The sequence below is a fragment of the Tetrao urogallus genome (genome assembly GCF_951394365.1).
Source record: "Tetrao urogallus genome assembly, chromosome: 1".
Lineage (NCBI taxonomy): Eukaryota > Metazoa > Chordata > Aves > Galliformes > Phasianidae > Tetrao > Tetrao urogallus.
The window spans coordinates 75,838,296-75,865,455 of record NC_136813.1 but is presented as its reverse complement, the minus strand read 5'-3'; the positions used below and the strand labels follow the sequence as shown (position 1 = coordinate 75,865,455).

General features: G+C 35.3%; 1 protein-coding gene across 1 annotated transcript in view; it reads left to right on the top strand.

The window, feature by feature from the left end:
• The window catches only part of RPS6KA3 (ribosomal protein S6 kinase A3), a gene marked incomplete at both ends in the record, with an annotated part of 66,694 nt that overhangs the window by 24,842 nt on the left and 14,692 nt on the right, over nt 1-27,160 (top strand). Inside the window, 12 exons of the mRNA XM_079536090.1 lie at nt 9,464-9,577; nt 11,050-11,131; nt 12,792-12,872; nt 14,746-14,825; nt 15,812-15,918; nt 17,763-17,800; nt 18,180-18,322; nt 21,431-21,501; nt 25,257-25,345; nt 25,593-25,657; nt 25,769-25,871; nt 26,635-26,759. Coding sequence (XP_079392216.1) covers nt 9,464-9,577; nt 11,050-11,131; nt 12,792-12,872; nt 14,746-14,825; nt 15,812-15,918; nt 17,763-17,800; nt 18,180-18,322; nt 21,431-21,501; nt 25,257-25,345; nt 25,593-25,657; nt 25,769-25,871; nt 26,635-26,759 — 1,098 coding nt within the window. The remainder of the gene's footprint in view (nt 1-9,463; nt 9,578-11,049; nt 11,132-12,791; nt 12,873-14,745; nt 14,826-15,811; nt 15,919-17,762; nt 17,801-18,179; nt 18,323-21,430; nt 21,502-25,256; nt 25,346-25,592; nt 25,658-25,768; nt 25,872-26,634; nt 26,760-27,160) is intronic.

The window sequence follows — 27,160 nt, the reverse complement described above, 5'->3', positions numbered from 1 at the left end:
TTCTTACCTTGAAGAAACACAGACAAAAATTGTGGGGAAAGCTGTGTTTCTGACTACAAATATTTGTGTTAACTACAGCTTGCCTCACTTTTCTTGCATTTCTGGATGCTGGTGTATATATACACAATATGCTTAAAGCAGCTTAATTTAATTTTAAACGGGACCATATTCTGCTTTCTGATATATTAGAATAATTACTCCTACACTAGCAGCAACTTTAACCGACTTTTTCAAGCTTTTTCAAGCAATCATATGCTTACAAACATTTAAGTAACCATTACTTGTGAAGTTATTTCAGTTTTCGATATTAATGACAAGTATAAGAAATGCTTTTATGCATTGGCTTATCTCAGTGATGTTGTTCACTGAGGTGATAGGAGATTGTGAAACAGCTGTTGAACGTGCAGGGTTTTTATTTTTAATTTTTTTTTTAAGAGTAGTTTGGGAGTTAGAGGTAGGAATATAACACAGTATGTGTGAATGTATGTGGAACATGTCTGAAATTTTTGAAATAGCTAGCATGGTACTCTCTTTCCCATTTTTAATTTAGCATAGATTTCCATAAGTTTTAATACAGAAGGTTTAAAAAAAAAAAAAAAAGTTTAGTTTTCAGTTTGCTGATCCATTTTTTCCATCCAAATTTGTAATTCGTATTTCTTCAGATAACGATGAAAATTCATCCTACATCCAAAACAAGTTAGGAAAGTAAGTGCATCTAGGACACTTCCTGACTCAAGGGAGGGGAGGAAAAGGAAGTTATGTATGTGAGCTGGGGAGCTGGGCCAATGTTGAGTCATCCTTTTAAAATCACTTGATATCCAATAAGCTTGCTGTCCTTACTAAACAGCTTTATGTAACTTTAGAATCAAGGCTTAATATCATAGAAACCACTTACGAAATACTGAGTGTTAAATTATGACATTCAGCACTATTTTGCCTGTGACAATCGGAAAAATGTATTGCCAAATATCATCATGTTGGCTGAATGCTGATAAGCACAATGAAAGTTAATGTAGTAGTAAAAGGAAACTTTCACCAGTGGTTGAGCAGCGTTCAGTAACTTACTGGGAAATCCATTTTTTTGTGTATTCATCCCCTCTGAATATACATATGCCTCAAAAACAATCCTATGTCCAGAAGAAGCAAAGCTTTCCTGGAAAAGACTGATGAGGTAAGAAGGAAGCTGCTACTTCCATAGGGAAGATGGAAGAATCTCTGTATCTTAAACTAATATTTACAAGCAAGAGCTGCCAAAAGCAATCTTTTTGCTGCTGCTCAACTTTGAAGTGGAAAAGATGCCATTAGCTCTTTACTGTCTGGATTTGCTTTTTTGGAAATCGAGGAGTCAGTAATATGCAAGTAATATGAACCAATACAGCATTGTTTTTTTTGTTTTGGTCACTTAAGTTATAAGTGCAATCAAATACGTTAATTGAACATTATTACAGGCAAGTGCACTTTAAACTGCCATTTACAGTGTTAGAAATGGTTATTTTCTTATTAGAAAAAAATAGTATTTTAATATTCTTGGAATATTTTTCTTTGATTCAGTAACTTACATTTTAAATTTCTTTTAAGACTGATTTATCTGAAAACATGGCTGATGTTGGAGGGGATATTCACCAACATTGGCAGTATCAATCTGACTTAATTGTGTCTGAAGCTAGCAGATTTTCTCATTCCAACCCTTGCTGTATGGAAGCTGTGTTTCCAGAAGCATGAACTTTTCTACTGGTAATACTTGCTCTCTCACTTGCATAAATTACCACAAATTATACAAAATAACCATATAGTATAAAATGAGTTGTAATCAATTCTAAAGTATTATTTTGAATAGAAAACATTAATGGAAGAGTTCCTGAAAAGAGTTTGGAATCTCACCAGCAGTTCTTCCTGTATTAATAGTGTCCTAGAAGGCGCATTGAAGGTACCAATACTGACACAATTAAGTGCTGAATTGTGTGTTACGAACAAATAGTTTTGCAATTTGGGAGGGTGGGGAGGGGGTGGGGGGAATACAGATACTTTGGAAAGTGATGACCAGTTGGGACCTGGCAGCAGTACAGCTTACCACTCGGCTGCATACAGCCTTGCGGACAGGGCCTGGGTATCCAAATTCCTGTAGGTCCAGTCTGGCAGATATTGGTTTGAAATAGTGCAAAGCTGTGGCTTCATGTATAGCATAAAGCAAGTCCATCGTTATTGTGTCTAGGTGTGAATTCAAGGGCTTCCAAATGACATGAACAGTTATATGTGTGGGAAAAACAAAACAAAACAAAACAAAAAAACATGGTTCAGAAAGGTATAAGCACAAGGCTAGGAGATAAGAAAATAAGGGTTAGTTTAACCAACAAATTAAGTCATAGCAAAGTCTGTAAGTAATTGCGTGCAGAAGATGCTTCTAATTGTACCTTCTTAACTCAAATTAAAAGGGTAGAACAGAACTAACAGATAAAGGAGAATCGTGGATCTGTTGGAAGGAGAAGTGTGAGCACTGAAATGTATTTCTCCAGTAGTTACTTACCATGGCTTACATATTCTGGATTCAGATGTTACGACTTATTTAAAGTAAGTGTGAGGATTAACATCTTATCCTTGCTCCTTTATGCCAGTTATCTCATAACCTCCATCTCTAATAGATACAGAAGGAGATGTGGCCTTTTACTTCCTCTCACTATGAAATCGTTTATCTGAAGAAATGTTACAGTTATAAGTATTATCTGAATAAGTGTTACAGGTTTGGTGGTGTATTCATGCATTTTGTACAGTCAGCAAGCATGCAGAAGGGAGTTTATTTGATCAGTACTTAGCTGCCTGCCAGCTGAAATTCACTGCAGCTCTCAGGAGATTTTCACCTACATCTAAGCAGTATTAGTTTCCTGGGAGAGCAAACAAACACGTAGCCATGTTTTGCAGACACTGCTGTCCCTTTTCTTAACCAAATACGGATGTTGTGTGTTATCTTAAATTTTCCCTTTCCGATGCAAAGAACTCAAGATACAATATAGTAATTCATCCTGTATTTCTTACAGTGGGAACGTGTGTGGGATTTACTAAATCCATATCTGATTTTTTTTTTAGTAAGGAAAAACGTTTGGAGGTGTTTCTGAGTTTGATAGAATTCTGGGGAATTTGGGGTACAGTAATGGAGCTTGCTTTCTTTTAGCCTTTAACTGCTGCTATTCCCTTTATTTTTTTTTTATCAACTAGAACACCCATTTTCTACGATAACAGGCATCAGAGCCGGAATTGTGATGCTATTTCTTTTGAAGCTGAATGATTTAGCATGCTAAATATAAATGGAATGTTCTTTCAGAAAGTATTATCTATAGGCACTCCTCATATGCATGCTGCATATACATGTCTTTGCTCTAGGTATTGTTAAAAAAAAAAAAAATTGTTATTCTTCTGCAACAAATACATTTTTAAAACACCCACACTGTCAGTGAAATTAACAACCCCCACCCTCCCCTCACCTCAGTCTCTTTGTACGCGCGGCTCTTTTGTTAGAGATGTGGTGTTTGGATTGGCTTGGTTTTGATTGGCTTTCTGTATTTCCTTTGATTTCAGTGTAATTTCACTGAAGTTGAGAAGAGACACTGCAGTCAGCCTTTCTGCTCAGGGTGGGGCTAGTTTGCTTTGAGTCACATTCTATTTGACCTCAGTGCTTTTGGTGTCTTAAGCTGTAAATGTTTCCCAGTAATTTTTCTTGCCTCTCTAGATTGATATCACTTAATGACTTTGCAGCCATTAAAAGTCACCTATGCGTATGGGTAAGGGCAATAGAAATATACTATTCTGTTGTATTATGGCTGTAAAACTTCACATTTCTGAGATAGCTGCTGCTTTTTCCTTTCAGTGTAGGGTGTTCATAATTCTTACTTGCATTTCCAGTATAAATGTGTATCCAGGTCTTACTCATTACCTTCACAATGAGTGAAGAACTAATTGTGTTTAAAATATTCCTTCTCATGTTCACACAATTTTGAGTACCCAGAAAAGGAGAAATCTGTCTTCCAGGGATACCTTTTCTAAGTAAATGTTCCCTAAGTGCCACAAGAGCTTATTCTTTGTTCTTTTCAAATTAAATTTGCATCTAATTCTTACCCAGCTTACCGAGTAAGGTCTGTCTTGCTACATTTCTGGATTACATTGCAGTGCTTTGGAACTTTTGCCAAGTGTCTGTCACTCTCAGTGTTCACACTGTCCTTATGCATTTATTCAAGAATCTGAAACCAGTAACTTTAGACACAGCAGGATAGATGCCTATGGTATTTCCATGTGCTAATGTTCCTTACTCCTGTTAGCTTTCCTCTCCCTAATATGAGTAAGGGGATAAATCCATTCCTATGACATCTATTCAGATGATTTAGAGCTTTTTCTTTGCAGATGACTCTGCATCAGAACATAGTGAAGTATTTTTTAAAATTATTTTAAATTATACTTGATTGTTTGTCTTCTTTTTTTTTTTTTTACATAAAACTTAGGGACTAAATGCTTTTATTTTTTTTTGAAGTAGTTTGAATTCTAATTAGTGTTCATTGTGTTTTCTAAATGTTTAAGTGGCATAGGAGCTCTGAGATAGTGAGTGCTCTTAATTCTGTTTGTGAACCTCTTTTACTTGTTTCTCCTTTCACACCACTGTTGCATTATCTACAGCTTTATTTGTTCTCTGAGGCATCTGCAGTGAGAACTGAGAGTAGAAATGAGTTACTTTTTTTTTTTTGCTGCCACATTAATTAGAAAAAAAAAAAATCTGTAAAAATGTCGAAATTATTCAGAGTAGTAGGAAAAGTGGAGATAACAAACCTGTAAGAATGGTAGGAACAATATTATAGACCAGCCCTAGACAAGCTTAGTTTCTTTCAATTTTTCAAAGGAGTTTTTTTTTGGTTTTTTTTTTTAAGAGCCAACTCTGCAGATAAAGCAATCTGAGCAGCTTGTTCTGACATCCAGCTTTGCCTGGGTGACTTCTTCAAGAACAGAACCATTTTCGGATCTCCTACTTGAAAATTTGGACGAAGGATAAATTATGGGAGATTATCTATATAAACAAAATCATTTTTTCTCTTCCTTCTCTGGGCTTTTTCATTGCAACTGGGAAATGTTTAACTAGTAAGACACTTCTTTTTCTACTTCCTCTTGAGTTTGAAGTCCAGTTTCCTTTTAATATGTTATCTAGTAGCCGTTCCTGTAATAAGATCTCAGAAACAAATACAAGTGTTGTGTATTACAGTGGGACTAGTTAATAAAGGAAATTCACAGAAATTCAAATGCTAGAACAAAAAGTAAGCGTTTACTGTTCAATACGTACTTAAAATATAATTAGAGTATAATTTCTATAGGCTAAGAATGGTTAATTAGCTTTTCACTGCTTGCCTAAATACTGTATCTTTTTTTTCTGACAAGCATATTTCCTATTCTAATTTGCACCTGATTCCTAAAGAGAAAAATGAGTCACCCCTGTGGCTTCTAAATCCTTCTTTGTTTTATTTTAACTTTTTTTTCTTAAATTCAATTTGTCTTTGAAATATTATCCATTCGGTGTCCTTTCCTATGTTTGTATTCCTATGGATAGAGACAAACTGTGAGGTGCATTACTAAGAACTTTCCTATACTGTAATACTTGACCAGCAAAGTTCTGAGCTGCAAGTGATATCAATGCAGGAAGTTATTCTAAACTAGTTATGTTTTAAGTTCATACTCAAACTTGTTTTTTACTGACTTCCCTTCTAGGACAGTGTTGACTTAACAGTATTTTACTGTTAAGGAAATGTTAAGGAAGCACTGTGTAATGTTACCTTCTGTTTGTTTCCTTGCATTCTATATTTAGTTTCACAATAGCAAAAGCCAGTAGCAACCACTTTAAGTTGACAAACATAGCATATGTATTTTTTTTTTTTTTTGCAACAGTTTATAGTGTAAAGAAAGCCTTTAGAACTGTGTAGCTAGAAAAAAAAAATTCTTTGAACTTTTATTTAGATGTTGCTGCAGTATCAGGCATGAGAAAATGGAGCTTTCCAGGGTTATAAATAACCGAAATAAAGCATGTACAGTATGCTGCAGTTATAACTGGAAGAGTTTTGTTGCAGCAGCCTGATCACTGGTTGGTGATTGTCTGTAGTAATATGAAAGTTGTTAGGGAATGAAGGAAAGGAGGGCTAGAGGCTTTCAGCACCCTGTACCTCGTTATGTTTAGTTTGAGTTCATCATATGGGATGGTTTTAGTTTTTTTTTTTTTCCAGATGTCAGGGAATGATCAGAAATAAAGCTTAGGGAAAATTCAGTACTAGACTGAACAAATAGCTTCTCTTCAGTCTTACTGTATGACAGCACCTATCAACCAATATAGTTAGTGCTGCTGGTTGAGAAATAGCTGTCTTGTTTTTCTAGTTTGAAAGGCTTATATATTAATTCAGGTAGATAGTGGGTACAGTGAGGGTTCATTACTTCTGCGTAGTTCTCGCTTCTATAAAAGGCTGCACTTTTGTGTATTTGCAAAATACTGTTTAGATTAAAATAACAAATGTTCAGCAATTATGTAGAAGGAGACAAATCCATGGATATCTGTTTATCACAGATTTTGCTCTAAGGATTGTGTTCCGGGCAAGCTACTGAAAAAGAATATTTTCCATTTTGATTAAAACAGTTCTGTTAAGTCTGCCTTATAAGAATGGAGAAGTGTCTGAATCCTGAGAAATTGTGAAGGCTTGGAGTATTTGCTTAGTATCAGGAATGTGAAGTGTGGTTTTTTTTTTTCTCTTTTTTAAGAGAGCGCCCAAAATAACCGCTGGGAAGCTTGTTATGTAACAATTGCTGTATTTGACAATTATTTGTGTGTGTGTGTGTGTGTGTGTGTGTGTAGAGAGAGCGGTTAATATATTTTCTACTTTCTTTCTTTCTTGTTACTTTTTGTAAAGCTTTTAAAGCAATATGCCAACCTGATCACCTTCTGCCCGTGAATCTGAGTAGATAACAGGAAGATTTGACATTGTTTTACTTTCTCAAGGCTGCAGGGTGCTAATTGGTAAAACTGTTGAGCAGAAATCTATCAAGGTGTTGAAAGTAATACGTACTTGGTAATCTGTTCTATTGTGCTGTTCTTCCGCTGGGATTCTTCACCTACTTACTTCAAAGATGAAAATACTGATGCCCATGTTAGAATGCTGCCTCTACTCCCTCATCTCAATAATTTGTTAGTTATATTGTTGTGTGTATAGGTCAAATAAAGGTCTGGAGCAAGGAAGACTTAGACTTAGTTCAAAAGAGATGGTTTAGGTAATATTTAAGCAAAGTGGATGCACGTAAGTTCATATGCCATGATGGATGCATGCAAGAGTGCTGGGGAGACCTGAGTGTCCTTCTTGTGAGATTGCTCTTGATTATCTTCTAATGATTGTGGGCAGAGGACTAGAAGAAGGCATGTGTTGCTCCTGTTTTCAAAAGGGTCAAGAAGGAAAGAAACAACAGCTGGCTATCATCACCTCAATTTCTAGGGAATCAAGGAAACAATTAATCCTGGAAACCATTTCACATACGCGAAAGAAAAGGTGATTGAGATTAGTAGGTATAGAATCACAAACATGAAATCATGGTTGATCATCTATAGAGAAATGGGTAGGAAGAGTGGTAGGTACTGTCTCCTCAATTTCAGTAAGATTGAACACACTGTTTCCTATAAGATCCTTGTATGAGCTGCTGCCCGTGAAATATGGGCTGGATTAACAAACAGGCTGTGGTGTGGATGGTGTGAAGCTGAACCTTGGGGAGGAATATGCACCAACTGTGTGCCAGCCACCAGGTGGAAAAAAAAAAAAAATAAAATCCTTGTAGAGAAGGACCTGAAGATGCTGAACACCCGGGTTAATGTAGGCCAGCTATGTGGTGTTATGGCAAAGAAGGCCATGGTTCCTTGGGCTGCGTTAAGGAAAGCATTGCTAGCAAATAGAAGGGAGTTTTCTTCCCCTCTGTTTAAGTGCCACATCTAGACTCAAGTACATGTGATACAGAGCTACTGGAGAGAATACTGTAACGGTATACTAAGGTGTTCAAGGGTTTGGAGCATCTGTCATGAGAACAGATTGAGAGAGCTGAGAGTGTTCACCTTAGAAAGTAAAGGCTCTGGGAGGGATCTCATAAATGGATGTAATTGAAGAGTGAGTGTGAAGGGCCGTGGAGCCAGGTTCTCCTCAGCAGTCCCAGTGACAGGACAAGAGGCATTAGGCATAAGCTAGAATGCTGGAGAGTCCCTCTAGTCATAGAATTATCAAGGTTGCAAAAGAGCTCTAGGATCACCTAGTCCAACCATCAGCCTATCACCACCATGCTCGCTGACCATGTGCCTCAGTGCCACATCTACATGTTTCTTGAAAATCACCTGGGATGTGGACTCCACTGCCTCCAGGCAGCCCGTTCCAGTGCCTCAGCAGTCAGTCTTTCTGAGAAGAGGTTTTTCCAAATATTCAATCTAATATCCAACCAATCATCAGAAAACACTTTTTTTTTTTTTTTTTTTTTTTTTTTTTAAACCATGTGACTGACAGAGTTCTAGCATAGGTTGCCCAGGAGACCATGAAGTCTCTTCCTTAGAGATGTCTGATAGCCCCCAAACGTGGCTGTGGGCACTGGGTGACTCTGCTTAAGTGGGGTCTTTGAACATGAACAGAGCTGCCTTTCAACCTCAGCTGCTCTGTGATTCAGTGAAATAAATCTGAGATGCTCACTGAATAGAGGCAAAGTGTTCTTGGGTTTATTTGTTCACTCACAGAAACTTCCTTACAGACAATGCTGCTTAGACTCGGTTTTATGTAATGCCTAAGTAGTTCTTCAGATGATACTGAGAGAGTGCAGTGTCTTACTTCTTTTGTATGATTACTTTTGAGGTTCTTTCCTTGTGGGGCAAGGAGAGTTGCTTTCAGAGTTTTCAAATTTTGTTTGGAAAATACAAAATTAAGTGGAGAGCAGAAAATAATTAGAAGGTCCACTGACTCAGTCATCTTCATTCAAGTGTTAAAAATAGCCCTTTCCAAAGAGCTTTGGTTCACTTGATGTATAACTACGTGTGCCTTAAGAAAACTAAATTATTAGGAAGATTGATTTCCACTCCTGGATTGTGAATTTGAAATGGAGATTGTGAACCAAACAACATGGCCTCAGCACAAAAGCTTGGGAATCACTGACTTGTTCTTGTTGGCTCTGTTATTGTTTATGCTCTGATGCATCTCTGGAAGTTTAAGCCACATAATCACTAAACTAGTAGTGCCTTTTGTAATACAGCTTTTATCTGTTAATGTCTTAATTATGGCAGTAGTATTGCTCAATGTTTTGCTTATATTTGGGAGCATGTGGTTGGTTATATGCTTGGTGGCACTGTTATTTTTCAGTGTATTGTGAAATTCTAAACATTTTAGGAAGTTGCACCAGTAAAGTAAACTTAACTTATTCCCCCCTTTTCCTCTGTTAGGAAGAAGAAATCAAAGAAATTGCAATAACTCATCATGTAAAGGAAGGACATGAGAAAGCAGACCCTTCACAATTTGAACTTCTGAAAGTGCTTGGACAAGGATCCTTTGGAAAGGTTGGTAATCTAACTCCTATGAAGTCAAGTGTTCTGTTATAGACTCAACATTTCTGGCACTTCAGTGAGTGTTGTCTGTGCCAAGATCTTAATAGGTGTACATGGTCCGTACCTTTAGTTCTCTAAATCCAGTTTAAAAATGAAACAGTAACTTTTTGTGACATTGAGAGAGAGTGGAATATGCTCTGTAAGACAACAGAGCCTTTTAATCGATTTTCAAACTAAACTGAAGTTCTAAATAATAAGTTCTAATATATAACATTAAACTTCTCTTAGATGTTAGGAAAGAGTAGAATAGTCAGCTTTCTTTTAGTGGAAAGAAGGTACTCTTAGACATGTTATTGCAGTAGTAATTACAGTTATCTGACTGACTTGTAACATCGTAAAAATGTATGTCCTCTCAATTTTTTAGTATTTATGCAAAAAAAAAAAAGATTAATTATTACAAAACCCCAAATACTATTTACAAAAGCTTGGGAAGATGACATTACTACTCCTTCAGTTTCTAAAAGCTAATTTGTATGCTTTTCAAGGAATGTTAGCACAAGAGCAAATTGGATACAGAAAGTGAGATTAATCTAAACTCATGTAGCATGTTTAATATTCTCATTTACTATTACATGTCTCTGCTTTCTTTTTTTAGAAATAACCAGACAACCTGTGGCAGATACTTTTTCCGTTCTCATTTCTGAATTTGAAAATTGTCTTCACATCTTTTATTAGGGACATTAAAAAAAATTCATATATCCCACTTAAGGCAGCCTTTTACACTGAAAAAGAGTCATAGAATCATCGAGTCATGAAGGTTGGAAAAGGCCTCTAAGGTCATCTGGTCCAGTGACCACCTAAGTGTTGAGGTTAATTATACTTTATTGATATGTGTGGAACTCAACCAAAGCATGTCATAACAGCTATGCTTTGACACAAGGTTGGTTCTCGCTATTTGATGTGTTAAAATGAACATTTTTGTTAAACTTTGATTTACATCATTTTCTGGATCAATCTTTGTACGCATCTATTTTTATATCAGACAACTTTTTCATTTGCTCATTTGCTTTACCATCTTATATTATTAAAACATAGCTACTTAAAGATAAATATCAGGAAGTTTTGTTTGATCATAAAGTTGAATTTAGTGTTTCAGATTTGTCTTCTAAGAAAATCCAAATGCATCCCTTCTTTTACTCACTGAGATGAATTAAGTTAAGCGGTCTGACAAACTGATTCTGGTTTACTTGGAACCTTTTAGGTTATGAAGTGAAACAACAGTACGTAAAAATGCAAGGAAATATGTTTTTGTGTTTAGCAGGATCTAAAGAGAACTGTCAAAGAAAGATGGAGTTAATAGAATTAAGAGGGAGTAACAAATATGAGTTTCATTGGAATACTATTTACTCAAACTTCATAGCAAATCACATTCATCTGATTTTCCTTTGTTTTCTTTTAAGAATTCTTTTTAATTCTCTATGCAGGTATTTCTTGTCAAAAAAATCTCAGGGTCAGATGCTAGGCAGCTTTATGCAATGAAGGTATTGAAAAAGGCCACTTTGAAAGGTAAGCACTGTTTGGAGCAAAGAGATAAGCAAATCATAGGCATTGTTATAGAGAAATCTTTACATGCAAGAGTACAGAGTGTATATATCTTAGTGCAACTTCTGTTAAGCAGCAAATAGCAGGATATAGTGATTAACATTTTAAAGCCATATGGACTTTGTAAACAGTGTAATATTGGTAGAATTAGAGAAGGAAGTAGGTTTGGTTCTCTACCATGTTGAGTGTTAGATCTTTGTCAGTGGTGATGGTGGCTTGAAAGAGCAGCTGTTTCTTCTGCTGCCTGACTTGATCCTGAGCTGTTATCTGAAACATAATGTCCTTCCTTATTTCATTTGCTGTGTATCACAGAAGATAACAGTTAATACTCTTTGCTCATTTGTATTTATGTTATGATATTTAAAAGTGCATTGTGCCAGATGTTTTATTTTAAAAGCTCTAAACTCTGGAGTTCAAGTCTATATTATTTCTATAAATTTCAGAAGTTTATGGTACCTTTCCCCAAAACTTTGGCACTTGCTCTTAGATATAGATATTTGATGAAAAGTTAAATGAGCAAAAATGAATTCTAAAATGAGTTCTTTGTTAATGAAAATGAAAGTAATCTCTTGCACTAATCCCTTAACCTGAATGTCTATTGTTTTATGTCACTGTTAATATTTCAGTCTATTTATAGTTCTAAGTTACGACTGCATTGAAATTGAAATGAGAATTTTGAAATAGCTCTGACAACATATGAAAGAATGTGAATTTTTTTCTGCTTAAGTTCTACTGCCAAATATCTATTTCAAATCTCATACTTAAAATCTTTTAAACCTGTTAGCGAGGGTGTGAGTGCTATTTCAACCATTCCTTATATTCTGTTTACTCTGCTTTGTGGCACGTGTTATTCTCATTATTTACTTCCCATTTTTCTGAAATTAATTTCCACTCATTTAAAATCCCTTGATATCTTCAATAGCCTTTTATTCCCAGGACTGTTAATATCATAGGATTAGAGTCAAAGATAATTTAACAGCTGCTTTTTTCAGATGTTTGATAGCCTGTCTCCATCGCTTCTTAATGGTGGCTTAATCTTATGTATGAAAAGTACAGTACAAACTGTGGCTCCAGTTTTGCCTGAGCATGGGGAATAGAAATACTGAAGCTGGTATTTGGAAAAATAGACACTTCAGGACACTAAGCACTCGAGGGTGCAAAAGTCTTGAGCAGAAAGGTGACATTAACAGGATATCACACTTTTCACACTTTGTATCTGAATTTTCAGATGCTTTTGAGCACAATTTGTTTCATATTTTAAGAGCAGAGTTTCAAGCAAATGAAGGGTACTACTGAAATCTTAATATAAAACTAATTGGAAACAATACTGTTTTTCTATAATTGGAAACAATACTGTTTTTCTATAATTGGAGCTTCTTTTGAGATCTCGTGTTGTAATTTTAAATAACACAGTGTATTACTTGAATTGCCCAAGATTCCATAGTTCTTTCAAGTCTATTTTATGATATTGTTGTTCTGAACAAAAGCTCAAACCGTGACCTACTTTATTAATAGTATTTGTAATACCATTCTGTGTGATTTTAAGCTTATCAGGAAATGCATGAGAAATGCTAACTCATAATATGAATTCAGTTTTCTTAATCTTGCTTATGTTCTATTGTAGTTCGAGATCGAGTTCGGACAAAAATGGAACGTGATATCTTGGTAGAAGTTAACCATCCTTTTATTGTCAAGTTACATTACGGTGAGTTTGAGGAAAAAGTACATCTCTGTCTTACAAATGAGTGCTTGTCAAGGTGCTATCTAACATTAACTGCAGTTCAAAGAATGACGCAAAAAATATGATATCTAAATCTTGGTCACGCAAAGGCTTGCTGTATAGTAATTCTCACACACTGCAAGTTAACTTCATGCACAGTCTTAAATCTTTCTGTGGAGTATTGAGCATCTGTAGCCCTCTGCTTTATTAAAAAGGACAGTTATCTATTTTTTTTCTATGCCATTGACTGTTGATTTCTTATTCCTGCCTTGCTCTTTAGAAAATATGCAATGGCATCACTTCAAAGATTCATTAAAATTAATATCTTCATCCATGTTATTGACAGTGGGGTTGTGTGGATGTTGGTGTCATCTTGGTGCTGATGACACCAAGAAGTGGGGTGTGGTTGACGCAGCAGAGGAATGGGGTGCCATCCAGAGGGTCCTAGATGGGCTTGAGCAGTGGGCCCAGGTGAATTTCATGAAGTTGAACAAAGTTGCACCTGGGTCAAGACAGGCATCACTACCAGTACAAGCTGGAGGATGAAAGGATTGAGTGCAGTCCTGCCAAAAAGATCTGGTGGTACTGGTGGATGTCAAGCTGGGCATGAGTCAGCAGTGTGCCCTTGCAACCCAGAAAGCCAACTGTATCTTGGGACTGCATCAAAATAAGTGGGGTGAGGGAGGTGATCCTGCCCTTCTACTCTGTTCTGGTAGGGCCTCACTTGGAGTACTGTGTCCAGATGTGAAGTCCTTAATACAGAGAAAGCATGGAACTATTGTTGCATGTCCAGAGAAGGGCCTCAAAAATGATCCAAGGGATAGAACACCTCTCCTATGATGACAAGCTGAGAGAGCTGGGGCTGTTCAGCCTGGAGAATGCTTCGGAGAGACCTGATAGCAGCCTTTCAGTATCTAAAAGAGCTACAGAAAAGAAGGGGAAGGACTCTTTAGCAGGGTCTGTGGTGATAGAACAAGGGAAATGGTTTCAAGTTTAAAGAGGATAGATATAGACTGAACATAAAGTCTCTTACAGTGAAGGTGGTGAGGTGCTGGAGAAGTGGTTGATGCCCCATCCCTGGGGACTTTAAAGGTGAGGCTGGATCAAGCCCTGGGCGACCTGATCTAGCTGTGCATGTCCCTGTTCATTGCAGGGGAGTTGGAAGGGACATTTAAAGGTCATCTAGTCCAACTCTAAGGATTCTGTGATTCTGTTCTATGAAAATTGGTTTAATTTTAATTGCATGGGCATACATAAAAATGTATGCATGTTGAAAGGAAAGTAATTCTCTCAAAATATCTTGCAGAAAGTAAACTGAAAAGAGGATAACGTTGACAAATAGTTAATTTTCTATTGTTCAATTCATATTTTTCCTTTTAGGATCTATTTCTTTTCCTACTGTTCAAATCTTGGCTGGTTATCGCTCTAACATTGGCTTTCACCATCTACTATTTTGCAAACTAGACTACATCTCCCCACTTAGCTGAGTTTCCTGAAGTTTTAGAATACATACTTTTGCTACTAATTAGCTTTTCTGAGTGTGGACTTTTTTTACTTTCAAACACTGCAGTACCAAAATGCAGGTTGTTTTTTTTTTTTTAATTATTTTTTGGACATTATGTTGATGATATGCTTTCCATTTACATGGCAGGAGAGTTGCTTTGTTCGTGATGGGGAAGAATTTAATAATTTTTTAAAAATTTTCCCTCAAAGGAAAAAGAAGAGTAATTCTTTGTAAATTAAAAAGAAGGTATAAGATTAAGAAAAATAAAGAAAATCAGGGTGAATTATTGAGTGTTATTCTTCTAACCATGGATAGACTTAGATAATGTTTAATGCTTTTAATTGGTCTTTTCAGCTTTTCAAACAGAAGGGAAGCTATATCTTATTTTGGATTTTCTCAGGGGAGGAGATTTGTTTACACGTTTATCCAAAGAGGTAAGCTTTCTTTATTTGAAAATCATGTATTAATAAAACTTTACTATAAATTGCCTATATTAGGGTGGTTTTACTCTTTGTAAGCCAACTTTCATTGAACAAAACTGTAAGTATATTTTTAACTAGTTATGTTTTTGTTCTGTTTTTTTTTCCTCACAAGTAGTCATTTCATAAGAATGCAGTTGGTAATTTACATTGTCTAAGCCTTTTTTTTTTTTTTTTTTCCCAGTAACTGTAATCTCTCTGTATTGCTTTTTACACCTTGCTTAGATTTTCTTCTCCTATTGCTACCACAGTTTGATGTGTCAGAAAGAACATGAATTTATATTAAGCCTGGACTTTCAGAAACTTTCAGCTTCTTGTAGAGGTTTCTCTTCCTGAATATGGCTGTACTAAATATTGGATTTTTTTTTTTTTTTGTAGAGATAACATCAGCAAGTACTTTTTGTACAAGCTTTGAGCTTAAATCTTTTCTTTAAATCTACAGAAGTGAATATTATTTTAATCCTTACAAAGACCGTTTTCTTAGTTCAGTTTTTGTTCATCGTTCTAAGTTCTTTTTGATAGTCTTGGAGAAATTCAGGCATTTGAATTTTAATCTCTTTGTCTGGAAACAAAATGTTCATGTCCAGTGAAAAGGTAGTCTCATTCTTTAAATGTTTCCATTTTTCAGTTTTCCTACCATGCATCTGTGTTCTCTTGACCAATCAGGAGTAAATAACCTGTTTTGCAGACAATATAATGTAGTACTGTCTTCAGAAGTATGTACTGTGAAACAGTATTAGTGATAAAATGCTAGGTTTTGTGTAACCAAACATTGAACTGCTAGTTGTTTTTCAAAAAAGAAGGGGAGGGAGTATTATGAAGAGCTGTTCTGCAACAGCAGGTCATCTACAATCAATCAATCAAATTCTGGATTATTTACTTGGTGCTAATGTAAGTTTTAGAGATTTTGCATGTGAAAATAATCGTTCTGCTTTTTGCAGGTGATGTTCACAGAAGATGATGTTAAATTTTACCTAGCGGAATTAGCGCTTGCTTTAGACCATCTCCATAGCCTTGGAATAATATACCGGGACCTGAAACCAGAAAAGTAAGAATCCAGTGCAGCAAGTGAAGCACGCTAATTTGATTTGTATAGCACTTCAACTACTGCACTTCCCTTTCCAGCTGTTAAATGTTAATTTTATATATTTATTACACAAACTGTACAGGAGTGAAGATGGGGGAAATTTGTACAGTTCTTTAATTAAAAAAGTTGGATTTCATGTGTAATCAAAAAGGAGTCTAGTTTGAGTGATATGCCAAGGACTATATGTTGCTGTAAGTACAAAGTATACTGAAAGGTGTGTGCCTCTACAATGAAGGAGACAATTTTAACAATTTTTTTGGTTGCCAATGAATTGCACTTGAAGGCTTAGAAGCAAGCATTTTTTTTCTAAAGCTGATTTTTAAAATATACAAGAATAAGAGCAGAATAGAGTTTAAATTTAAAAGATGAAAATAGTATGTTATGTGCTTATGTAATCTGTTGGCAATCAAGAAATTACACTGAAAATTTAAATTAAGCTTGAAACTAAAAACTCCAGTGTAGTGTTGCCCTTCAATAACTTAGTTGTATCTGTCTCGTTTGAAGGATTGAGTCCTGTCTCCTGTTCTTTGTCTTCCATAACTTTTTCAGTGTTTGAAGATGTAAAGAAGGAAATGCCAATGACATCATCTGTAAAATTTTAAAACATTTCAGATAAAAATGCAAACATCTTAATGTGTGCTGTAGTACTGATTCATATTTGGAAAGGAGTCTACATGAAAATGCAGCATCTGTTATCAAGCGTCTATTGTGCTTGATAAGGTTGTTAACATACCTCATTGCCAGGACATCTGAAAGTCTGTTGTCCTTGATGATACCACATCTCTGTTATGGCTATGTGGAGAACCTAAAAAGTCTGTTGTCTCATGCCAAGTATTAGCAGAAAATGAGTAACAAACAGACAAATTCTGTAACGCTACATAGGACTTGCATTACTATAACCTGTTCTGTTGTGCATCTTCTAGAAATAGAACACAAATTTTAAAATGTTATGTCTTATTTGAAGAGAAGAAGGAGGATTCATTCTCAAATGAGAAATTTGCTGACAATTAGTTTCAAGGGGGAAAAAAAATGAAATCATAGGTGTAAAAAGCCAAAGTAACTGCTGCCTCAAACAGCAAAATCTTTTCATCTTTTCATTTTAGGCATGCAAAAATCTTTTCAGAAGTTGAAATTGGAAGTGATAGCAATAACTCACACACTGTACTGTCAGGCAATTTGCCGCTACGGAAAGTGGAAGGAGGAAAAGGGTGTCGTATATCGAGTTTGTCTCTCATTGCAGTTAAATGCAGTGGTTGTTAAGGGGAGTTGGAGTCTCCCATGTGTGGCCCCTTATTTTTGTGATTGTAATAAACAGGCTCTTAACTGTGGGGCCTAATGGATATAGGTCCTTCGGTACAACGTGAATATTAATTAATGTTATTTAAAGTTGTGAACGTTCTTTGAAACCATAATTACAAATTAATGCACGTTTTGCATACATACAGGAGCATAACAGTTCTTGCTCAGTTTAGGAGTAATAGGAATATGTCTCTCATTACCACATTTAATTAAATTAAATACATATGGTACAGGTGGCCAAAACTGAAAATTCAAGCTAACTTATTACATTCCATGCTGAATTTAATGAAATAGATGAATGAAAATCTGATATACTGAATCAGTTTCATAATCTTTAGTGAGAAAGAGTTGAAGGATAAGAAAATGTGTACTTTCAAGGTATCTCCTCCTAATGCATTTTCATGTGTTCACTTCTGTGTGTCTTTGAGCTGATCTGTCACTTCTCAGATGTCAGTATGTTGTTTGAAGCAATAGTTAAGATTGTTTTTTGTTTGTTTTTCTTTTAGCATCCTGCTTGATGAGGAAGGACATATTAAATTAACAGGTGAACAAAAGGCAATTGCAACACGTGGATTTTTCTATTTGTAATAGTCTTTGAATCTCCCTCCTTTTTTTAGAGCAATGCAGTGAAATCAGCTGTTTTAACCAGTAGGTGCTTTTGCTGTGGAGCAGATAGCGTAATTAATTTGGATTAGATAAAATATTCATTATATTGTTTTGGAAATATGTCTGATATTATGGCTCTGTAATAATGGTTTGGGGGTGAGGCTTGTGGGCAGAGGAATTTCTAATTCCTGTATGTATATTTAGGCATGTATATTTATGACTAATAAAAGCATCACGTTTCACATTGTGGTAAGGGTATCACCCGTTACTGATTCAAAGTAAATAAAGACATTCTGAACTATTGTATTTTCTTCCAGATTTTGGCTTAAGTAAGGAATCGATTGATCATGAAAAAAAAGCCTACTCTTTCTGTGGGACGGTAGAATATATGGCACCTGAGGTTGTTAATCGACGAGGTCATACACAGAGTGCAGACTGGTGGTCTTTTGGTGTTTTAATGGTAGGTTTCTGGTAAATGCAATAGTAACAATGCTGCTTTACAAGGTTTGTTGAAATAAATATTTAAGTGTGTAGGGTGACCTTTAAATGAGTTGTAACTGCCTGAAAATTTTGAAGTACTTGGAAATTAATAACAATAGATTAACATTTGGATCTAGATTGTGGACTAGGTCTCATTTTAACACCGACAATATGCCATCCTTTTGTTATTGTTGAATTGAAATGCATCTATTGTGGTTTGAATATTATGGAGACTAACAGGAGTACTAAAATATACAGGAAAATACTGTCTTCCAAGTTGAGTAAGACATTTAGATCCAAATCTTAAATATAAATTTATTCACAAGAGGGGAAAAAACAAACAAACAAACAAAACTGAAAAGTCTCCAGTGTAACTACAACTTGTTAGGATAATGGCAGCTGTTGTTTGTGCATAGCAAAGCTAAATGTAAATGATGTTGAGCTGATAGGAATGCTCAGGAGGACCCACCTTACAGTGTTTCTGCAAGGAGCTAATGTCTGTTGAATTGTGGGTTCAGAAAGAAATGTGTATCAAATACGGCTTTGGAGAAAAAAAACATATATTATTTTAGGAATGCTTAATGGCCATTAACATATAGAATTTGTGTGCTTTTTTGCTGTGAAGTTAAAAATAATTGTTTTTAAAGGAATTTTTTTACTGCTTCTGTAGTAATCTACAAATGTATAGTATGTGTGCTTTGTAGCACAAGGAGGACTTTCGTGTCTGAAAATGTCATCATATCACATTTTAATCATCTAGAATGCTGTTGTGATCTGAAAACTGACTATGTAAAAGTAGCACCTGATGACTCAACTCAAGGCAGACAGGCACAGACACGCACTCGCAAAACTGCTCATTTTATCATTAAGAATGCATTTAATCATTACTGTAGGCTTTGAGCATGCAGTCAATTAGAGGAAAATTATAAAGTAGTAGCAAAATATTTCTGGTTGATGATAACACAAATATAGTTAAACTTCAGCTTTATTTAATACAGCTGAAAAATACAGTTTTGTGCTAATGAAGCACATGTTAATGTTGAAAATTGCTGAAATATGTTAGACATGACTGCTGTAGTTTTCATTCTAAATGCACTGCATTTTAAACACCTTGGCTTCAATTTTAAATATGAAATTATGTCCTTACAGAGCAGACCCTCTAAATTAGTGCACAGAATGCGGTACTATTTTCTGAGGCTTATTTTTTTTGTGTCTCTAGTTCATGTGCTAATTTTCATAGGCAGTCTGTATCTATCCACTCTTAATTCAAATCTGCGTTGAAGAATCAAGGTGTCAGTGGTGTAATATGAATACACAGTATCTAGACTGAGCAGAAGTTATAGCATAGAAATGGAGACTAGGAATGTAATAAATCATTTTTCACCCTGTCTCCTGCTGTAGGACATGAAGTGTGTGTAAACCATCATTGAACAGTAACTTTTAATACGTTCTTAAAACAGTGGATATTTTCTTGGATGCCAGAAATCTGAAAATGTTCATTTAAAGCTTTCGGAAGCATTAAAGATTTGTAGAGGTACTCTCCCTGCAGAATTAAATAACAAATGGTAACTACAGAAGGCAAATGTTGACTTAAAGTACTGTTGGGCTGTAGGCATTGGACTATGGTGGTGTTAAGTGAGGAGGGGTTGGAGTGGAACAAGTAATACCTGTTGAGCTGTAACAAATGGGTATACTTGTAACAAATGAGAGCTTGCTGAAGAAACTATTATTAATCCAGGCCAATCTAGACCAAGTAAGTATAAAATTAAGTAGAACATGCAACAGCACAAATTTGCTCTTAAAAAAAAAAAGTAGTTTATGAAGCAGATCATTCTAAAGTGTAAAAAAAAAAAAAAAAAAAAAAAAAAAAAAAAAAAAAAAAAAAAAAAAAAAAAAGATTTTGATAGTTCTGCTTCATGGCAATTATGTCAAAAACAGTTGAAAGTAGTGCTTTTTTGTGTTGACTGTGTTTTAATTTTAAGATTTTTGTGTTTAAGTATATATGTAAAAAGCAATAGAGTACAGAGCATCTAGGAGCTCTTACTGAGAATTTTTTTTTTAGTATAGTAGGAAATTTTAAGTTTTAATAAAACACATTTCAGATTTAAGGAAACTACAGTTGTACACTGTTCACTGAAATTATCACTGTAAATTTTTAATACTTAAAGATTGAATTTTTGGCTCATAACGGAAAGTTTAGAGGACATCTTGTATTTAGGATGGCTTAAGCTTGCAGAAGCTTGTCAGATAATTATTTTATAATTACTTCAGTTTTGATGGCTTCAAGTGTATGTCACGAAATTTCATTAAACTAAATTGTTTTGCAGTTCTTAAACCAAAAATCAAGATTCCTGCCACAGAGCTGGCTGCTGTGTCTGCTGCCAGATGGCTTTCAGTACCTCAGATCTGGTATCCTGCAGAAGTTCTGCAGCCCAGTAGAAGTTCCTTTATTTTTATCTATTTTTACTTGGTCGCTTTCAGAACAGATCAGTATTTTAACAGTGTCTATTGCCTTCTGCCAGGCACTGTAGAATGTGCATGCATGTACTGTGTAGCTCCTACGTGTTCCTTCAGACTTTATTTCCGCTGTATGCATACAGTAACCACTTTTTCATCATGCATGTCTTTGTCAATCAACTAACCTTTTTCCCTCTTCCAATAAGGACTATGTATTTGCTGATTTTAAGCACTTTAATATTTTTAAAATATCTCTGTGTGAGGACAGGTTGTCACTAACTTTTGAAAGGGGAACCTTTTTCCCCACTCTTGCCCTCTTGGAAACTAAAATATAGTTGTATAGCTCAAGTTTTCTTTTAAGGCAGAAGTGGTACACAAAACAATATAGGCTAAATTGTTCAGGTGAAAGCATGTCGAGCAAGGTATCAATCTAGGAAGATATTTTGCAGCGTTAAAATAGCAGAGGCTGCTCAATATTCATAGTAATTTAAACTGTACAATGAGAAGTTGTTTTGCACAGACTTAATTGTTAATATGCATGAATTTTGGAAGGTTAAGATGCTGAGTAGTTTTGTCAAAAATTAGATTCTTGTCCAGGTAATGTAATTGATGAAAGTTTTACTCTATACAGTTTGAAATGCTCACTGGTACTCTACCTTTCCAAGGGAAAGACAGAAAAGAAACCATGACTATGATTCTCAAGTGAGTACACTCTTATTTATATATCTCATCAGGTATTCTACAGGGATGCCCTCCGGGCTGCAATATCTAATTTCTACTCTTCCCTCATTTCCAAAGGTACTGGTAAATCCTCACTCCCTATTAATTCCCTTTGCCATCTATCTAATTTGCCTTTCTATTCCTCCCCCTTACCAGGTACAAAGAATTTCATAGCAGTTCTTTTAATCTATAATAACAACTTCTTCAACCATATTATCTTTCCCATCTTATTTCTATAATATTTTAACCTTCTTATCCTTTTTGATATCCTGTACATTTTTTCCTTGTTGTTTTGTTGCTTTTTTCTTTTGAGAAACTACTTTCTCTCCTTTTCCTTCTCTTTCTTACCAGCTCCTTACCCTACTACCTTATATTCACTGCTGCCAACAGCTTGCTTCCCTGAAACTTCCCGTATTCTCCTATGACTTATCCAAGCTCCAGTTTTCCTCTTTGCAATTTGCAGTGTAGGTTTTGCATTAGCTATATTGTGGAAATTGCTTTCCTTCATGCAGTTTAACGTACTTGGTTTTGCTGTTAAGGCCTGTTTTTTTTCTTTACTGTTGCTCTACATCTTTTTTGATCTAATGCACCTATGACGCGATATTCCCACGTTCAAGACTGTAATCCAACTCTGTGCAAACTATTCTGTTTTATCATGTCATAATTTCACTTCTGTGTCAAAAACATTTTTTTTTTTTTTTTTTTACTAACGCCATTTGTTTTTTCCTGGAAGCTCATAGAACTGTTTCAATTTTCTCACTTGTTTCTTCTTTCGTAGTTAATTAGTGTCCTTTGTCCTGTTACCACTAAATATTGAAACCAGCACTATTTCTGCACCAACAGCCTGCTTTTAAAAATTCTTCCATATTTTTCTAAGAAATTTGCATGTGAAGACTCCTAGAAAGCATACTCGTCCTGGCTTTTGTGTTTGTAGCGCATGTACATAATTGTTCTTTGCCCCTGCTTTTCTTTCCATATTTGTGGGTATATGCAGTGGTGCTAATTTCTACCGCTGTCTCAATACCATGCTGATTTACATCTCCATGTCATGATTATTAAGTGTTTTTAACTAAAAGTCTCTATCTATTCACAGCAAGTATAAACTAGTTCTGCCCACCTTCTGTTAACAAGAAAGTACTCTGAGATTGTTCGGCTGCACTCATACTTATGTTAAGAGCCATGTTTTTTTATCCATGTCTCAAATCGTGTATTTCTCTACTTTATCTACCTGTCTGCATGTGATTCCACTATTACTTGACAGTCTTTCCACTAGTGCTTCAAAAATGTTGTGTTCAGCTGGCATATAGAATATCCTCCTTGCAAGTTAACTGACATTCATAGTTACTTTCAGATTTCTTCTGAGCATGTATCTCTAATTCCCTTTCCAGTTTCCCTCAGCTTCTAGTCTTTATAACTGCTACTTGTTTCAGAAAGCTGTACAAAAAATGTGGTGTGAAATAAAGAATTTTTAGCTATCTTCTAATGTGCAGTACACAAATTCTGTACATACACAGAATGTACATATGTTTTATAGGTCACTCCAAAAGTAATGCCTCCTGTTTATTTCCATGGAAACTACAACAAATACAAAGAGTGCAATAATACTGAAAAGAAACACTAAAGCAAATTCTCACTACAGAACACTTATTTTCAGCATAGTCGACAACATCAGCTACACACTTTTCTAGTAATGAACAAGAGCCTGCATGCCTCGTTCATAAAAAAAAATCTGTGCCAGCAGAGGTGATCCACTGTCGCCACTGCTGCAACACATCACCCAGTGCCTCACTGTGCTCGCATCCACTGGTTGATCTCCACAAACATTCAGGAAACATTGCTGAATGTCAGTGGGTGCAATTTTTTTCTGCACGCTGGAATTCAGTTCCACTATTTTGCTTCATAGATACTTTCATGTCAGGCACTGTTTGTCAGACTGCCATTCTGCTGCCATCTGTCACATGGCAACAAGAAGTAATGCGATGCTGGCTGGAAGGTTCAATCTCTACTGCTGTATCACCAGCATCCACTCCAATGTCATGTGCTTACATAATAAAACATGAGGCATTACTTTCAGAGCAGCACTCAAACATACGTATATACATACAGGTCTGTTTTGCTGTTGATAATATGAACAACTAAAAAAACAAATTATATTTAAAGGTTTAAGTTCACATTTTTTGTCTGGCTCCGTAAATACTAGTGAATGGCAGTGTGTTTTCTTTTTATTTTGTATATAATAGTGAATACACTGTATTTCTCCTTACTGTTTTCTTAACTGTTTAAAGTAAACAAGTGTGCATCTGAATTCATCTTTTCATAGTGTATCACTAAGATGCAGCACTTTTCTTACTTCGTTCTTGAGAAATCTGCAAAAATAATGCATTTGTCTGACAACGTGTTTTACTGGGCTCCTTAGTTCTTGCTGAGATATGTTTTTATTTTTGTATGCTTTACCTGTAACTGAGAAACACTGCAATTTGAAGAAACCATAGTTTGTAGCAATCAAGTTAACTTTTTTTTTTAATTTTCTCCTTTACTGACATGGTATGCCTTCATATAAAATTTTGTCTTCATCCATCAGGAAAGTCAGGAAAAAAAATTGCTGTCACTCATGTAGTTTATAAGAAATAGGAAATAGAAATTTTTATAGGAAATCTCAGGTCACAGTCAGTTTGTTCTATATACTGTGTCCAGTGGCCACTGAGAGTTTTTGTGGAAGGTGCTCCTTCATGACAGAAAGAATGCATTGATAGTCTTTGTGCTTTGTGTTCATGTCCTCTTACTTGCTTTGTTGTGGAGTGCAGTACATACTGGTCATCCAGCTGCTCTTCTAAATGTTCTAGCTTTGTTCATCAAGTCACTTTGGAAAGATGAACTGTGGTTATGTTTTTAACCAAGCTTTAGATATATTTGTTTTTCTCTAAGCAACTGATCTCTCAGGCTATCTTCTTAGAGCTGGAGTTGTTTTGCATTGCAGCAGTAGGGCAAAGATTTTCACCCACGTAACACTGCAGGTTTTTGTCGTATTTATCTGTTCTCTGTTCTTCAGTAACACTGCTTTACTTAAAATGATACTGTTAAGCTTTGGCATCAGTGTTCTTTGATTGCATGTTACAGTATAGCTCAGTGAACAGACTTGATACCAAGCGAGAATGCAAAGAAATAATTGCATATAAAATGCATAAGAATTCACCTGCTAAAGAGGCATAATAATCAGGGTAACAGCAGATGGCTTTTACCATTATACTGCTGGTCCTGGTCTGCATGTAGTATATTACTGAAGAGTTCTTAACATATGTCGTATGTGGTTCCTTTCTTACACCTTCTAGAATGTATTTTATCTTGCTAGAAGAATGGATCTTGCTTGATGTCACTTGTTTAAAACTTTGTTTAAAGATGGATCAAAACAAATTACAACAGCTTGTAAGTTGTTATCCTGTAATTATTTTCTGCTTTTTTTTTACATCTTTTTTTTTTTTTTTTAACATTTTTGCATCCTCTACTGAAGTTACTAAGTCAATACTTAAAATATTGTACTTCTCAAAACAGAACAAGCTGGAATTACACATTTACATGACTGACAGCAGTTTTGCTATGTTTCTGATGTCTGAAGACAATTTCTCAGTGAAGCTATTTTGTGTGAATACAGACTTGCTGATTTGTAAAGGGCAGGGGAAGTGCAAAATTAATTCTTAGCTTAATATGTTTGTATGTTATTAAATATTTTTGTTTTATAGGGCCAAACTTGGAATGCCCCAGTTCTTGAGTCCCGAAGCGCAGAGTCTTCTGCGGATGCTCTTCAAAAGGAACCCAGCCAACAGATTAGGTAAAGTGTTTAATGGAATGTTTTAAATTGGATCATAAAATTGATAACATAATAATTATACTGACTAAATACGCGTGCAGCTTCTTGCTTAAAATAAGCTTCGAAGCAAAACATAGCTTGCCTGTTTGCTTTTCTGATGATCAGCCAAACATCATCTTTTGTATTTCTAAAAAAAAATACAGTAGTAATGAGAAATAATTTTCTAGTAATCCTTTTGACCAAGAAAATAATTATTCCTTTAAAAAAGGAGCAGGTCCAGATGGAGTGGAAGAAATTAAGAGACATCCATTCTTTTCCAAAATAGATTGGAATGTGAGTATCTAATTTGAAAAAAAAAAAAACAGTAATTAAACTTCTTAATTAAGAAGTATTTGTTGGTGTCATGCAACTTTTCAATTCACTCCGACCTACCTTTCTCTTCAGAAATTGTACAGAAGAGAAATTCATCCTCCTTTTAAACCTGCAACTGGCAGACCTGAAGATACGTTTTATTTTGATCCTGAATTCACAGCAAAAACTCCAAAAGGTAAAAAGAGAAGAATGCAACAATTTATGTATTTAAAAATTAGAAATACTGTTCCTGTTGGCTGTGTCTTGTTCTTGCAGGTTTTGCTGGGCTAAACAATTACTCGAAGATATTTCATACTTCATAAACGTTTTTACAGTTTTGAGTGCTATTGAGTTGTCCTGTGTAAAAATTGAAGTAATCCTCACCAACAAAACATACAGATAAATTCAATTTTTCTATCTAAATCCCAAGTAATCACTGTTAATTTAAAGATTATTCACGTTCATCTCTTGAATGCAATACCCTGTGGTATCATTTAATTGTGATGGTGTCCTTACATACTGTGTATGTATGGAAACTTAGTAATTTCAGACTTTGTGTATTAAACTTGCTGTTTCAGAGCAGTCTGATTCTGCATAGTTTGACAAAGACCCATTCAGAATATGATAGAAATTCAGAGTTACCAAATTTGTGTACTCTTTCTCCATAAGTATAAATATGCTGCTGTATGGAAATATTTTCTGCACAGTACCGTTTTTTTATTTTAAAATATTATCTGTCAGTATTTCAATCTTTGCAGTATTTGATTATCTATCAATTATGGCTATAATTAAGATGTGGAAATAATTGAGCACTTGTAGTTTAGTACTGAAGAATACTTTATACAAATTGTAGGTTACGTGCTTCATATAACAAAGTTGTATTTTGCTCTTCAGTATAGCCTAACTGCATCTCTTCATTTTAAAAATTATGCTTTGTAAGTAGATAATGTGTTTTTCAGATTCGCCTGGTATTCCACCGAGTGCTAATGCACATCAACTTTTTCGCGGATTTAGTTTTGTAGCTATTGCATCAGATGACGAAAGTCAATCAATGCAGACAGTTGGAGTGCATTCAATTGTCCAGGTGAGTACATGAGCATCAGAGGGGAAAAAAAAAAGTCAATTATGTAGTGTTATCCTCTCTTGATGGAGAGGGGATGTTTCCTCCATCGTAAAATGAGGTACCATGGCAATATCGTTATCAGCTTTATACAATAAAAGTAAGGATCAGATTACTTTATTCAAGCAAGATCTCTGAAAGTGCAGGACCTTTTTCATTTCTGAGCATATGTGAGTGTGAGCAAGCTTCAATCCATAAATGAAAACATTCTATCCTTCAAACTGTAGTTAGTCTTTGATATCAAGCCGTGATTATGTGGTGAAAAAGAATATAGGCAGCTCCATCATTTTGTTCTGCAGCCCAAAATATTGATTCCTATAGTTCAGGTAGGAAGCACTGGAATACAATTGAGAATTCTGCCTAGA